Below are 16,325 nucleotides of genomic sequence, written 5' to 3' on the forward strand. Positions count from 1 at the left end.
ATCGCTTCAGTTTCGCTGTACGTTGTTTTTGTATTTTTCGAGTTTTCTTTTGTTTGCCCTGAAATTTGTTATTGAAATTATACATTTATTTAATTTTTTAATAATACACGACAACAAACCATTGCTAATTTTTTATTGAGAAAATTTTCGAATGAAATATAACACGTGTGGGTGACAATTGAGTTGACAGCAGAGAACAGATGTTTTTTGTTTACTGCCTTGTCAAGTTGCCAGCGGCAGAAAATTTAAGGGTCAATTACTGAGACGACCGTATGCCGATTTTTCGTATATCGTAGAAAATTTCCGAATATGCCAAGCCGAATTCATATTGGGTGGTATGGATTCAACAAATGCAAAAGTTACTTGCATTTTGTTTTTGCTTTTAGCGATCCTTTGGCAAATTTCAGCTATTCTTCCCCGAATGAAAAAGGGCGACAGAAAATACAAACCCTCTCAGGTTTTCACTCACTCACTAGCGAAATATAAAAATGTTGGCAATCAAACGATAATCACAGCTTATGCAACAACTCTACCTTATATGAATTTACCTCGGAAAATACTATCACTGCATCCGGATTTACTAACCGTAGCATACACTTTAAATACAACCGTTCCACAGCCCACACAGCCTCTAACGTTAGAGAAATATTTTAATTTTACATTCGGATTCTAATGTAGTTCTCGGATCGAAATTCAGGTTAGAGAACTATGTTAGAATTCGATAAGAGAATGATTAGAAAAACACTATATATTAAAAACCAATTAGAATTCAACGTTAGAAAACGATTAGATATCTAACCTCTTTCTCGATATTGAGAACTAAGTCGCCTTTTTGTAGAGAATGCTATAATTTTCCACAGTTTCTCCAATCGGCTTCTTACCTAGAGAAAAACATTAGAATTCGGGTCGTTTTCTAATCGTTTTCTAACCTAAATGTTTGTTGAGCCGTAGCAAAGGACACAGTTATAGTCTTTTCTTCGATTTAACGATTATTACGAAAGGTATAGAATGGGTTAAAAATTGTACTGCAACAAATTTTTATGTGTTATATATTTTAGTAACGTTTCCTTACAGGGCTGTTCACGATGTTGTGGAAATGGTCTTGGATTTTCGGTTGGAATTGCATTTGCAAAGGTTTTTATACTTGCTGTCTTGGCAACCGTGTGCATTGTATTGTTGTGGATTTACAAATGCAAATGCAAGTGCGCACGCACAGGAACAACCCTAATGAAATTTGTTGACCATCCGTAGAAATATACTCTGCTGTTAAGCTAAAATTAGTCGAGAACGCAGAACGTATACTTAAACGCAGTCTGTATACGCAGAATTTTGTCGATTACTGGAGCCCTCAGTGTTGCTTACTACACTGTTGCCACTCATCAATGCCTTTTCATAAACTTACCCTTTCAACTACAGTTTTTCGTGCTATAATAGATTTTAGCTAAGGGCCTGTGCCAATTAATAGAAAAGTACTCTGGATAGTAAATTTTTGACAGCTATGAGGTGAATAAAAATTGTTTATCCGGCAGGGCTAGTGAAAAATTTGGCAGCGAGCATTAGCATTGTTTCTTTAGTTTTCTAGCCGATAATTATCAGGAAAAAGAGGAATGGGATCATTGATAGAATTACGGGCGATATAAAGAAATAATTAAGAAACGAAACTAACAGAAAATAGCAAGTAACTAACTGATCGGTGTATTTGACATTTGAAAATATTTGACGTAATTTTTCAATCGCGTTTTCGATATAAAAACTATTCACAAATACATTTTACAATTCCATCAATATTTAATGATTCGCAAATTTTTATTTAAAAAAATCCCAAAAATTTGAAGAAAGAAACAAATAAAGCAACCTAACCTCGCTTGTTTACGCTTCAACGGCTATTTATTCATTTTGACAGCTGTTATATTCAGCTAGTAAAAATTTTACATGCAGAAATTAGCAGGAGAGGCAAAAAAAGAAGAGTGTAAGAACGAAAGCCGCTAGTTTTTTGGGTTGAGAAACTGTTTCCAGCAAAAACTAGTGATAATTATCTGTAAAGAAACAAAGCTTATATGACGAAGAATACAGAACAACGCATGTATACACATAAATTACAGACAACCAAAGCGAGTGGATATTAGAGAAAAATTAGTGGTTATTGCTAAAAGGTATAATAAGTATATGGATTTCAGTACCAGAAGAACTGAAATCAGCAAAGGCAAATATTTTCTCTATAATTGCTGCATTCTATTACTTGCTAACCCGATAGCCTTCTTCTGCATGAAAGCAACTGTCAAAAATTTCCAGCAGTAAAAAGTTACGAATTGGCACAGCAGAAATGTAAAATTTTCTCACCATAGTAAAAAGTTTTCCACCATAGAACTTTTCTACTGATTGGCACAGGCCCTAAATATAAACTACTTAATTTTCAACAAAAACCTTATTCAATAGTAAATTTCAAATATTTTAAACATATTTTGAATAGGAACTTATAACCTTTTTACCATCTGGAAAACTGACGAAGTGGCAACCATCTAAAGAAGGAGAAATCAGCTGACACGGAAAAATCTAAATTCCGCAGATTTCTGCGCTACGGGCTACAACTACAGAAAAATTCTGCGGTGTTGAGTTTTCATTTACATGGCGCTTTGGTTAAAGTGTGTTTGCATTGTTCAACTTTGCGTTCAACATTTGCGTTCAACTCAGCGCAGGGTTGCACGAAAAAAAAGTTGAATGGCTAAAAATATCAAAATATGAAAAAATATCAAAATATTCGCCATAAAAAGGTGTTTGCATTGTTCAACTTTGCATTCAACTTTTGGTTGAATGGCCTTTCAACTAATCGCTTTCAACAAAGTTGGTCGCCAGCCAACATTTAGCCATTCAACTTTTTTTTCGTGCAACCCTGCGTTGAGTTGAACGCAATTGTTGAACGCAAAGTTGAATAATGCAAACACTGCTTTAGACAGATCGTGTCAGCTGACTCGGGTTTACGTACCGGTAGGTTTACGTTCTTGACTAATTTCAGCTTTAATGTGAATGTCCATCTGAAGTATGTTCTGTATGGCAACGCTTGTAGTTGAGTGAGTGTATTTTTGGTTTTCCTTACCTCCGTAACCCATTTAATTAACCTCAATACGATTATTTCAATTAATGTTAATAATTAAATAAATATTAGTGGAGGAGTGAAGATAGTGGCACGTTTTAGATATGCAGGTAAGGCAAGTGGTTGCGATACTGGCGCTTGGGTGTTTGGTGCTAAGTTGCATGACCTCGGTATTGGCTCAAGATGAAGAAAGTGACTTTGCTGAATTCGATGACTTCGATACCGACGATGATTTCGTTGAAGCAGGCACCACATCGGCACCACAAACTGCAGATGCAAAAGTCGCACAGCAGGCATATGCAACCGAGAAAGTGAAGAGCGAGCACGTTCTTAGCAAGTCAGATGACTTCAAAACTGATGATGACGACGGCATCGTTGAGGATGAAGACAACGAATTTGAACACTTTCAAGACGAAGAAGAATTCGAAGGCTTTGATGCAGGCGAAAGTAAAGATTTGCCTGTAGATCAAAAGACCGCCGAACCGAAATTGACTGTAGCAAAAATACCAATGCATTTCCGGTAAGGCAGTTGTCTGTAATTCCACTGGATATGTTTTTTTTTTACCTATTTCTAATTACTTTTAGTACACATTGGGACTCATATTGGATGGAAATGCTTATGTTGGCTGGCCTATTAGCGTACTTTGCTAATTTCTTCGCTGGGAAAACAAAGAATGCAAGGCTTGCACAATTGTGGTACAGCACGCACAAGGGTTTATTAGACGACAACTTTGTTCTAGTTGGTATGTGTAATGCATATAAAAAGAGTATTTATATAATTCTATTACTACCATGCCTTTATCTTAAGGCGATGATGGCAAGCAAGAAAACGAAAATCCTGGTTTGATGAAAGAAAGCGAGAGTTTATATACTCTGTGGTGCTCTGGTCGCACTTGCTGCGAGGGTATGCTTGTGGAGCTAAAGATGATTAAACGTCAAGATTTAGTCGCTTTGGTGTCTGGACTGATACGACCTCAACAAGACCAAGTACATATAAAAGTTGAAATGACAAAAGGCGTAATGGATTCGTTTGTATTTTGTGTGGGCTCGAGAAAAACTATAACCAAGGTTTTCAAAGAGTTCGCAGATTTGGTGCGTATTTTTATATTTTATTTTATAAATAAAAATAATAATTTGTGTATAATTTTCATTTTCTACGCTTTCGTACAGAACAAGTATTGCAGTCTAGTCAGTAAGCCAGAGGATCGCTACAAAGTACCTGCAGGATTTAGTGTGCTGTCAGAAATACCTGAAGCAACGTCAGCAATGTTAGAGGCGCGTATAATAACTGCGCTTAATAAATATCAGCGCTACATCGACTATATCCATATTTCTGATCAATTTAGTGGTCCAATCCAACAAGAAGATGCCAACAATTTGAAACAACCGGAGACAAAAGCTATGCTTATGGCAGGATTTAACTTGCCAAAGAGTGTAGATATGGAATCCATTAAACCTTTGCTCATTCTAATCTTCTATTTAATGGAGCGTCTAAAAGTGTATCGCATGTCGAGGGAGGTAAAACTCAAAAATTAAACAAAAGTTTTCTTTCCAAAATTTATATGTAATTTTCAGGGCAAAAACAAAGCCGAAAAGAATCGCTTACGTGTTGAGGAAGAGTTCTTGAAGAGTACACATGCAGCACGTGCAGAAGCTGCTGCGCAGCGTCGCGAAGATAAGCGCAAGCAAGAAAAGGAACGCGTGCTTGCCGAAGAGGATCCCGAGAAACAGCGTCGCTGGGAATTAAAAGAACAAAAACGTCAGGCCAAGAAAAAGGCGCCCAAAATGAAACGCTTGGCAGTAAAATCTTTATAAAACTAATAAGCTGCTAAGAAGGGAACAGTGATGGTCGGTCTATTCAATTGACAGTTTTGGATGTTAATTAAATTTCGACCATCATTAAATGCTGGAGACATTCTCCACACAAATTTCGAGATATAGCAATAAACATGCATTCAACTGCGTGCACAAGCCATAGCTATACCAATTACAATCTTTCATTTACGCATAAAAGAAATGCCTTCGTTAATCAGCACTTCACAGGAAAACAATTTTCATTGGAAACGTAAGCAATATGATTACGCAGCGTTTTAATTTGCTTTTGCGCTGCATCGAAACTGTACGAAAGTGTGTTAAGTTGGCCCTGCATCTCACGAATAACTGCTTCACGATCGCTGACCGAAAGACAAGCAGTGGCACGACATTGTGCCAGTTCCTTTTCGAGCCTATCAATTTGTTCCTGCATTTGGCACCTTGTCGCTTCGGCACGCTCCTTGGTACGGGCAATGATCTTGGCCGACTCGGAACGTAATGTGTCGAAATCGTCTTGCGTAGTCTTGAGCTGTTCGCAGAAGAGATCGCGTTGTCTCTCCATTTCTTCGAGCCGTGTTTTACACTGCTCAAGCTCCATCTGACATTTCAACAACTTCGGCCGACAATCAACATCGTCCTTTGGTGCCTCAACTTGAGCCTTTAGCGCTTTGAGTTCTTTGCATACGAGCATTAGCTTGCCTTGTAAGTCTTCTTTTTCCTTGCAGGCTTGTGCTAACTTGAGTTGCTCGTTCTCCAGCAGCTTAGGGAAGTGTAGGAGTTCGTTGAGTTTCTCTTGGAACTTGGCGCGAATCTCTTTAACTTCTGTATTTATTTGTTTTTCAATGCGCTTGTTATTCATGTTCAATTTCTCCAACGTTACACTTTGTTCTTCCACCTTTTGTTGTGCTACGAGGTACTTGTTGCGATATTCTTCTAACTGCTGCGACTGTTCCTTCATAAGACACTTAAACTCTATTTGCTCCTCTTTCATATCAGCGACACGTTGCCGAAGCACAATCAGCTCAGATTGGTCGGCACTGCGTCCTTCACCGCGGCCGTTGCCGTCGTTACAGCTTCCGCAAAATCCTTTGAGCCTGTTTGCATGGAAACATTTTAGTCCAAATAAAACAGTATAAGATGTGAATTAATATTACCTTTTTTCCATCTCTTTTAATTGGCAATCCTTCTTCGAGAACTCTGATAGCAAATGTAGATAATTTTCTCTTAACCTAGCCATTTCATCAGCTTTGGCAGTACGTTTGCCTAAGCAAACTCCAATGGGATCGGGTTCCTCTGAACAAATATCCTCTTTTTCTTCCGTCACTCCATAACAGGGCTGCTGCTTTTGACGTTCACGCCGATAAATTTCCTGCTTTAGTTGACCCACAGATGACTGCATGCACGTGATCTTCTGCTTGAGTCGTTCCAGCGAGTCTGCACCAGGCATTGAATCGGAGGAGCATAGCCGAGGCTTGCTTTTCTTCGGGGTCTTAGCAAATGGTGGACATGGCCCTTGGCATGGTGGCAATGACGGCATACAAGGTGGCGAAGATTGTGCATTCTTTTTCTTTTTATGTCCCAATAAAGCACAGGCAATTTCCTGTACGAGCTTTCTATCTTCAGGGCAACAGATTTTCATCTTGCCTAATGCCTTACACAAGCCACGCAAAGCTTTCTGCTCATTTGAGTCCTTCTGTTCCTGACATACGCCTTTATCCGCGTCGTCACTGCTTTCGTTACGCTTCCAATTGTTTTGAATTTGCGGATGAGTGCACCCGGCGTATGATGTCATATTATCCTCGTCTATTGTCGTGGCAATCGGTATTTCATGATAGCGACGTCTGGAACCGAAGTTTTGTAGTTCCATAGCTTTTGTCATTAAACATTGAAGCTTTATTAGCTCTTGTTCCATACACACTCGCAGCCGTTTAATATCTTTCATTTCGCATTTTGTTTTACAAGGCTTTGCGCAAAGTTCCATTATTTTAGCTTTTATATCTTCAACCATTTGGTTTTGACATTCAATTTCTTTGATTAAGCTCAAATATTCCATGAACCGACGTTTTTGTTCTGGATCATCCGATGCCTCCCCAAGGTAAGAGAATATATCTTCGGCCGCTTCTTCAGCCTCTTCACCCATATGGGTGGTCTCACTTTGGGAATAATTACCATCTTCCGTGCCGTAAATATATTCATATTCTTCTTCATCTAAATTTTCCAATGATATATTCTTCTCTGGATCTTGTTCACTGGTCATTTTTATTTAGAATTTGATGACTAACCTTTTTAATAGATAATACTTAAAATTTAGAAGGAATTATGGTAATTTATATTATATGGGTTTTCTTTTTATTATAATTTATTATTTTTTTCTTATTGATTGCCAATGAAGTATCAAACTTTGCTCACTGATTTTTTGTTTTCGAAAATACTTGTTTGTTTGTGTGGGTGAATCAACTGTGGTTCTCTCACACGGACGATTGCGGTTTAGGCCACGTGTTATCTGAGCTTTAAGGGCGTTAAGTGCTGTTGTACTGTGCACTTTACGGAAACCATGATGATGCTTCGCTGGGGTTCGTAAAATACGGGAGTAGCAAATCCTCTAGAGTCTTCGCTGCCGGGGAAAGGAGGGTTATCGGAAGATAAGACTCTCCTTTGTTGGCCGGTTTTCCCGGTTTGGGCGGTGGGACCACTATTCCCATCTTCCAGATGTCTGTAATGACGAGAATGGCCATTGACAAATTGAGAACCTTCGTTAGGTACGCTACTCCCGCATGACCCAAATTTTTCAGCATCAACATTGCATATTCCGTCGGGTCCCATGGCTTCGGAGGCTTTCGCCTTTCCGATGGCTACCTGAACTTCACCGCTGGTGAAAACAAGAGGCGCACTTGTTATTGGCAGTTTTTGCAACCTTCTGGTCACGCGATGCTTGGCTCTGCCCACTGGAGGATGCTGTATAAACCGCCGGCTAAAGTAGCGCGCGCATCTCTCCGGGTCCGGTGAAGCGTGGGCGCCGAAAGATATTTCGACTCTGTCGTCGCGCTTTGTTGGATTGGACAGTGACCTCACGGTTGACCAAAGCTTACTCACACCAGAGGCGAAGTGGCAAGTCTTCAAATGATCTCCCCACTTTTTCCGCGTATGTACGTTCACAAGCTGCCGAATCTCCGTGTTGAGATCCCTGATACGGGGATTTCCGGAATGGGCTTGACAAGGGTTGTCACGCTCATCGACTAGGACCTGCTGGTACGGAGCGAGCTGCAGCAGCAGTGACAACCCTGCGGAACTTACGTTCACCTAGGTGGACGTCGGTTGGTGTAGGGAGGGCAGAGAAGGTGCTTTCAGTAAATTCCGCGAAGCGTTTCCAATTATTTAAATGGTAAAGTTGATATACGTTCGGTGTTCAGCGGTGTGGGTTCTGTTAGGTCACTGTGTGAGTGGAATTTACCCTGTAAAGTTAGGAATATTGCCTGACCCCTACTGTAGCAGCTGCCAGGAAGATTCTGTAGTGGAATGACCTCAACACTGCCCAGCCTTCGCGAGGTGAAGATGGATACATTTGGGCTCATACTTTCTGACCAGCCCTGAGGAGCTATCGGGCATTAAAACAAGGCGCATTCGTAATCGGTCCATCGGCATTTCATCTCCTAAGTAATGGTCGTCGTTCATATTTCTGTGGCATCAGAAAGCGCAGTCTTCTAACCTAACCCAACCTCGGCTTAGAAGAAGTGTTTTGAAGAGTAAAAGGCATAATAGATCACTAGGTCGCGGGGCATACCCAATATTAATACATATCTATCAATAAATCTGTCATGAGGTTCAACTCTGCTGGAATTGTCACCAGTTGCCATAGATAGTGCCATACAACTGGAGTCCTAGGACGCCGGTAGATTTAAGTTGGCATGTGAAGAGGTTGTGTTGTTTGTGCTGTGAGCTTCTCCACACGCCCGGCACACGCTCTTCATATCGGTGTCAATACTTAATGAATAGGTTAGAACTGTAACTACCGCAGGATCCTAAACTAAGTTGTGCAGTACTACGCTTATGTGGCGTGATTTCAGGCCACGTATGACCTCCAAGACTGCGGTTGAACAAGTACGCGTGGCGCCCGTTTTACAGTTGCACGCCACCCGCTGATGATTGGTAAGCAAAGAACCTCTCATTGTGTTGAAGGCAGTTCTCCCGGACTTCGACACTGCTCCACATGTTCTTATTGGCCTGGCTATCACGGTGTTCATCCTCAGCAGGATATTGGGGTTACTCCCCCATGATTTTCCGGACAGCCTTTAGCACACCATTAAAGCTAGTCTGCATAGATATATGTACATTTAATTTTGGAACTCATTTATATCCCCATTCCGTCCAGTTTTATAGGCTGAATGCCTGCTGTTTTGGCAGGGCCGATATTCAGACTAGACTAGGGATTGTGTACCCGTTGTCAGGACAAGTGGTCTTCGTACAATTTATAGGGGTGAAAGTAGACCCCCGTGAGTACAGCGGTCTTCAGTTGTATAAATTTGTTCACGCTGCCGTTTGCATCACTCCGGCTGGCAGGATTACACCGAGACATCTGCGAATTGTAGTAGCTACGTTCCTTCTAACTACAGCTCGATCGACGGCATTGCAATTAAGTATCCAATCTACTCCAGGCTGGAAAAACACTATAGTGATCTTGAAGATTGAAGAATCAACCATGGCATGCAGAAATTCATCGGTGCCCTTCTACCATAGAGAAACTAACTCTAGGGGATAGGAACTAACTCTAGGGGATAGGCCCCATCTTTGCCCCCCTGCAGCAGTAGGGAACCAGTGATGGTTGCGCTTTTCCACTCCGCCGCGACAGCTGTGACTATTGCCCATTTGAGGCTGCCCTTAAAGAGGGTGCTAATATCAATTAGAGCTGTCAGGTATTTCTATGCAACCTTTCATCTTAGCATTACCGCGTTTATTGATTTGATGACCGCCTGGCTATCCGTGTACTAAGGTACACAGTCACCTCTTTTATAGCTAGAACTTCTGCCTGATAACTGCTGCAGTAGTCCGGAATTCGGACGGATAATTCCAGTCCTAATTCTGTAGAAAAAACTCAGTTGCCAACCCGGCTGTCTAGCTTGGATCCATTCGTGTAAAAATGTATTTCTCCACTTAACATTCTCTTAAAAAGGAATCTCCACAGCTTTGTAAATTAGCTGGGAGATTGTGAGTAGCCTATGTGTCCTTGAAAGGAGAATTGCCTCAGTTCCCAGGCTCCTACTCTCTGCCCACTTTCTAAGCGCGGCAATATTTTAGCGCAGAATGTCCATTAGAGTCAACACCAAAATCTTCTAAGGCACCCGTTATGGCGCTTGCATTGATGCTGTTGAAAGCGGCTTCCATGTCTACAAAATCAACCAAAGCATACTCCTGCCTAAGCAATTCCTCGCTACCCATTTTCCAATTTCTCGTTTTTGCCAGGACTTCGTAACATCAGTCCATTGGAAATACGCGCAAGATCGTTTTTCAAATACATTGGCACGATTATTATAAATAGCTGAAGAGACATGTGTCAGCACATTCTTTGCTCCTCGACCAAAAATACTTGAAAACAAAAGATAAGCAATCATTTTATATTAATCACATCATTCAAGTTTGTTGTCGCTTCAAATAATTTTTTGGATTTTGAATGAAAGAGTTTTGAAAAATTTTCTGTTGGTAAATACAGTCCCAATTTTTAAATAAAAATTGCAATTCGCACAGACAAGCGTAAGTGTAACAGCCATATTGTGCGCCTCTTTGTAGAAAGTCAACCCTTTCAGAAAGGCGACAAATGGATCGAAAAAGTGAAAATTTGGAGTTTACTCAAAAGTTAAGTGCGAAACCAGGAGAATGTCTAGAGCGGCGTTCCCATGCCTATTTCACGTTAGCACGACCGACATGTGCCTCCGGCGGCGACATGGCCACCGCTTCAGAGAGCTTGCATTGCAATTCCAAGAATTCCAGTTATCAAAGTTTAAGTTACAAAAGTGATCCGTCGGAGGAGCAATCCGAAGATGCCATTCAGATAGAGAATTCGCAAGCTATTAAGGCCACAACGAGCGATGTGAGCAATTCTCCCGATTTGAGATCATCATACCATGCCACTGGTAAGCGAAAGTCTAAGCATTGTGAAGTCGCTTCGAAATTGAAAGCTGAATTATCCAAGTACAAGAAAGAGTTAAAAGAGTATAATAACACAACAAAAGATTTGGAGGAGAAATATATGAAAATCAATTTTGAATTGAATGAAATGCAGCGGAAACACGATCGCTTCGTCGCCAACCGCAAGTGCAAAAAAGAAACGGATGCCTATTCGGACAGCAGCAGCAGCACCGGTTCGGAGTTCTCGCTGAAGCGAAAGTACACACAAATATTTCATCGGGGCAGCAGTTTCATGACCATGCTGCCACCCGATTGTACCACATCGAATGAAAATATCGAAAATGAATACACTATGCAGGCGGAAGACGTAGCAGCAGTTGCGCACAGAAAACGCAAACTATCATCGGCATCCGAGTATGCCAGCTTGCGACTGCAAAATAGTCAAATGCCACAGAAACGTAATTCCAAGCGCAAATCGCTTAACAAGGAGAACGAAGCGCCACACCACCCAATAACACACGATACGGAGAAATTCCATGCACGTGGCCAAGCGGCGGGTCTCAAGGACATCTACAATGTGTTGAAAAACGTTTTGGACAACAATCAGAAAACGCATAGTCTGAGCAAGAGCGCCGACCTAAAAGCGATGCACTCGACCATTGTGAATCTGCAAAATGAACAGATGCAATTCCGCAACATAATTAAACAGCAACAGAACTGCCTACAGGATTACCATACTCGCTGCATCAAGGCGCAGCATATAATGCAAGTGCAGCAAATAGAAATCGAGAAGCTCAACTCGAATAATCATCAGCTCGAAACGGAAATTAGCACAGGCATCGATCAGTTGCGTCACAAGATCGATTCCAAGTTGCGTGATGTGTCGCACCTGCCGCAAATTGTACGCGAGGAGCAATCCAAGTGCGAGAAGGTGCACAAAGAGAATAATGCGCTGACAGAACGAGTGCGTTCGCTGCAGGTCGAGGCGAGTCAGTTGAAAATGAAAATGGAAGAATTGGCACGCCGCAAAGTGATGACGATTAATCGTTTGAAGGCGGCAGAGCGTGATCTCAAAATTTTCAAGAACTACAATACAGCACTAAAGCATGAGAAGCAAAAACTGGTCGAGGAGCTGCAGAAAGTGAAAGATCAATTGGATAGCGTGCAGAATACGAGCAAGCGGACATTGGCGCGTCAGCGTGAGCAGACGGAGAAGCAGCGTAGAGATTTGCAGAAGCGCGTCTTCGAACTTGAATTGAAGCTGAGTCGTAGTCAGAATTCAACGACGAGCTTAATTCAGGAGCGAGATAGCTTAATTGCCGAGCTGCAGACACAACTGAACACACTGGTGCACAATTTCGAGGTGTCGCAGAAGCACATTCGTGTGCTGCGGCGGCATATCTACTCCATGTCTGGCGGCAATGTGCGCTGTCCCAATTTGTTGAATGAGAATATGTAAGATGGACGCAGGCAGCTTAACGCATGATTCAATAATAACACGATTAATTATTGAATCATGAGCTTAACGTACGTTTTTCGCATTCAAATATTCCGTTCAGCTTGGTTAACTCAATTCAAAGTGTCGACATTACTACTCCAATTTACTCAGCACTTCTGGTACAAACGGCACAGTACAGCTTTTGATTGCGATCGCCAATGGCGTTTTGGACCATATAGTGATCAGCAGCCTTTTATAAATGTCATTCACTATGTGCTCCAGTTCGTTGTTGGCTGGCGATCGACAATGAATGGAAAAAACTCGTTGGCAATGCGATTGGTTGCTTCGTTTGATAACTAGCATAGGTATGTATACTGTTTAAATTCATTAGTCAAGTCTTAAAATAACTAAAGAAAATGTTGTTGTTGTATGTAAAATTTTAATAAATATTTGAAAATTTTAAATTTTTAGCTAAATTCCGTATTAATTAAAAGTTTGTATGTGTATGGAGTACAGATTTCAAATGCTATTCAGGGGTGAAATATCTTAAGTTTCTACTCAAGTTTCTATATATGTATGTATGTACATATATACATATCGTCGATGTTTTTGCAAAACCGCTCATCGACCAGTTGCAAAACCGCCTAAATTGCCGTTGTGGCAAAAACCTATTTATTTTCACAAACACATCCAAACCGACTCGCGAGTCAGACGCACCGTGTATGTCGCCTATTATCATGAATTTCATTTTCCCCGAACCGGTTCACTTTTCACTTTTGGTTTCCATGGTTTTACTATGGGCGATTGACAAATTTCGGGCGAAACTCAGGTTAAGGCAGAATATGTTGTAAATTCTTTCGAACATTGAGTTCGGCTTTTGGATAGGTGGCAACTTAAAAAAAAATTCCAGTAACGCTCTCTTAAACACTTTTCGTTTGGTACCAATCATGTAATATTTCAGCTGAAATTAGTCAAGAACGCAGAACGTATACTTAAACGCAGTCTGTATTTTGTTGATTACTGGAGCCCTCAGTGTTGGTTACTACAGTGTTGCCACTCATCACTGCCTTTTCATAAACTTACCTTTTCAACTACAATTTTTCGTGCTATTATAGATCGTATCTTAATATAAACTACTTAGTTTTCAACCATTAAACCTTATTCAATAGTAAATTTCAAATATTTTAAACGTATTTTGAATAGGAACTTATAACTTTTTTATCATCTGCAAAACTGACGAAGTGCCAACCATCTATAGAAGGAAGAAATCAGCTGACACGGAAAAATCTAAATTCCGCAGATTTCTGCGCTGCGGGCTACAACTACAGAAAAATTCTGCGGTGTTGAGTTTTCATTTACATGGCGCTCTGGTAAGACAGATCGTGTCAGCTGACTCGGGTTTACGTACCGGTAGGTTTACGTTCTTGACTAATTTCAGCTTTCATTCAATTGAAATATTTTAATTTTCACTGTTTAGATAGTAAAGGCCTGCAAATCTTGAACTACAAAACATAGCGACATGTGTCACATCATGCATCACCAAATCATGCATCAAATCTATGCATGTCATCACAAGCAACATATGCCACACATGCGACATACGCAGCATTACCCACCCGACTAAGAAACGTATGTTAGCGGATGTTACGAGTTTTACGATAGTTTCTCTTACCCTCGAGCTCCGTCTCACCTAAGAGTTTCGTATTTCAAATGGAAGTTTGTAGTTCTGCTTTTATATTCGTTGATTGTATCGAGAATGCATTCGTTTTATAATTTTTCCCCAACTTTTCTCGGAAAACATATTCGAAAAAGTATACAAAAGGAGACATCGCTTTAGTAAACATTTTGTAAGAATTTTTCAAAACATTAAAAACGTAAAATGTGTTAGTACAATAAATCAAATTTAACAATTTAAGGAACCATGAAACTCCTTTGCAGGATAAATAATTTAAACTAGTAAACTAACCATCCTTATCACACAAATAACACAATTCAAAAAACCCATTCGAGGCAATTGCATTAATACGAACGAGGCTACTTCCATAAAAGCCAAAGTTTTACGTTTATATAAACTTAATTTTTGTTTTAAAACTTCAGAAAACTGAACTCTTGTAATTTTCTATTATGTTAAATATAAAAGAACTCTTAACATTTTAAAATCACTCTTTTTATATGGGAATAAACTGGAATGTAACAGCACTAATTATAGTAAACTAGTAATTTTAACTCCCGATGGCTGAACGGATCGAAATAGCTTTCGTTTTCGCTACTTTCTCGATAATCGAACAGATCGGAAACATTGCCGTTTTCAATAATTTCTCGATAACAAAACGGATCGAAATAACTTCCGTCTGAGATACGGTTTCACTATCGAAAGCACTTCGGAAAAACTTTCGAAAACGTATGACGAGAACGAGAGCTCTGCTGCCACAAACTGAGCGACAGGTAATACTTTTACGATAATTTTTCAGAACCCGTTCTCAATAGTTTTGTACGCGAAAGTGTTGCTAAAATTTCTAAAACGGATGCATTCTCGTGTACGCTGGTCGGGTGGATATTAATTACATTTTATATACGGGAAGAGATTTTGTAAATTTTTTAAGCACCTATTATAGTAAAATGCATTAAAGAATTGTCTAATTAAAAACCTGTATATATTTTCATCTAAGGCAGGATCAAACAGTATTAAAAATGTGCTACAGAAGCACAACAGCGAACAACAGCTTAGCTAAGTAGCAACGACATGCTAAAACAGTATATTTGAGATGGAATGACATGACATAACACCTTGTTTGAGTTGACATGACATAGCAATGCATGCAATTTTTGAAAAAGACATTTTTACCGAAAATGTTGACATTTGCAGTTCTTTATTAGATAGGTAGCAGCGCCATTGAAAATATTTCTTAGTAAAGGAGTTTTCAAATACATTTCGTTTCGTACCCATATATTTTAATATTTAGTTTATCTTTTCAATTTAATTGAAATAGATAGAAACCCGCCTCAAAAACATTTTCAACAGTAAACTCTTTTAAATCCCTTTACAGGCTAACCTAATATTCACGCACGCCGCCAATTTACTGTCAAAAATTTCTTATGCACATACAACTTGTATGGGACCAACCGAAATTGAACGGCGTGCGTATGAAGCTAACTCAATTTCCAATTTTTGTTCTGCGTGACATTTTGATTTGACGTTTCGCTCAATGAAATCAAATGCAAACGCACGCAAGCCAATTTCGGGTGGCGCAAAAAAAATCCAAGGCGTGCATACCAAAACGCAAACCGCGAATATTAGGTTAGCCTGTTAGACTTTCTTACTTGTTATTATTGGCTTATTCGAAAGAGCAAATATTCCTATTAATTTTTTATTTTCATGTGGCTGCCTCGACTAGCTTCGCGATAGCGCATTCTGTTAACCCAGTTTTCCAAGACCTTAGTGACGCTTTCTGGCTCACGAATGGATTGCTCGATATTCGCCTTAAAGGCTTGAATCGTTAAGTTCTGAACACATTGAAAACGACGAGCTACGGACCACAGCTTCCAATTTGTCATCTTCATTATCTAAACGCTTTGTCGAGGGCGACATGATTTCTTTGAACGCGGCAGCGACATCATGAATTTGTATGAGTTTGACATAAAAGAAGAGGAAGAACCTTATCTGTCGCCAGAAAAATAGAAATAGATCTAATCTGGCCACAACCACAGCCGTCGCGTAGCCCGGTCGTCCCCAAAATAATTATCTACATAAGAGTACGTGTTAAAATAATTTGACAGCTGTGGTTTGTAGCTCGTCGTTTTCATTGTGTTCGGGCTATTAATGGATTGTTTGCATAATATCGGTGCTTCACGGCACCTCGCAAA

At 40.1% G+C, this 16,325-nt stretch overlaps 4 protein-coding genes across 6 annotated transcripts in view; 2 read left to right on the top strand and 2 right to left on the bottom strand.

Annotated features, from left to right (window-relative positions):
• Window positions 1–173, bottom strand: part of LOC118740518 (rRNA-processing protein FCF1 homolog) — a 1,284-nt gene extending 1,111 nt beyond the window's left edge. Inside the window, exons 1-2 of one of the 2 annotated variants that reach the window (XM_036472079.1) lie at window positions 120–173; window positions 35–58 (exon numbers count right to left, since the gene is read on the bottom strand). In XM_036472079.1, the coding sequence (XP_036327972.1) occupies window positions 35–58; window positions 120–122 (27 nt within the window). In that variant the 5' untranslated portion in view covers window positions 123–173. The remainder of the gene's footprint in view (window positions 1–34; window positions 59–119) is intronic. The other variant, XM_036472080.1, reaches the window with a different exon arrangement.
• Window positions 174–3,195: 3,022 nt separating this feature from the next.
• On the top strand, window positions 3,196–5,078 carry LOC118740522 (coiled-coil domain-containing protein 47). The gene is made up of 5 exons (XM_036472086.1): window positions 3,196–3,611; window positions 3,677–3,834; window positions 3,900–4,183; window positions 4,262–4,609; window positions 4,667–5,078. Exons 1-5 carry the CDS (start codon window positions 3,196–3,198, stop codon window positions 4,904–4,906), a joined length of 1,446 nt encoding a protein of 481 aa, XP_036327979.1. The 3' UTR covers window positions 4,907–5,078.
• Window positions 5,079–5,101: 23 nt separating this feature from the next.
• Window positions 5,102–7,372, bottom strand: LOC118740520 (axoneme-associated protein mst101(2)). Its single transcript, XM_036472082.1, has 2 exons — window positions 6,058–7,372; window positions 5,102–5,997 (listed from the first exon to the last, which is right to left on the bottom strand). Exons 1-2 carry the CDS (start codon window positions 7,158–7,160, stop codon window positions 5,121–5,123), a joined length of 1,980 nt encoding a protein of 659 aa, XP_036327975.1. The 5' UTR covers window positions 7,161–7,372; the 3' UTR covers window positions 5,102–5,120.
• A 1,986-nt stretch (window positions 7,373–9,358) lies between these two features.
• LOC118740521 (protein Daple) overlaps window positions 9,359–16,325 on the top strand; it is a 78,627-nt gene continuing 71,660 nt past the window's right edge. The window contains exons 1-2 of one of the 2 annotated variants that reach the window (XM_036472085.1): window positions 9,359–12,826; window positions 13,665–13,700. In XM_036472085.1, the coding sequence (XP_036327978.1) occupies window positions 10,713–12,482 (1,770 nt within the window). In that variant the 5' untranslated portion in view covers window positions 9,359–10,712 and the 3' untranslated portion in view covers window positions 12,483–12,826; window positions 13,665–13,700. Of the gene's footprint in view, window positions 12,827–13,664; window positions 13,701–16,325 lie in introns of those variants that run through there. The other variant, XM_036472084.1, reaches the window with a different exon arrangement.

Source organism: Rhagoletis pomonella, unplaced genomic scaffold (assembly GCF_013731165.1).
Source record: "Rhagoletis pomonella isolate Grant_MI unplaced genomic scaffold, Rhpom_1.0 Rhpom_scaffold_00006, whole genome shotgun sequence".
NCBI classification, from domain to species: Eukaryota; Metazoa; Arthropoda; class Insecta; order Diptera; family Tephritidae; genus Rhagoletis; species Rhagoletis pomonella.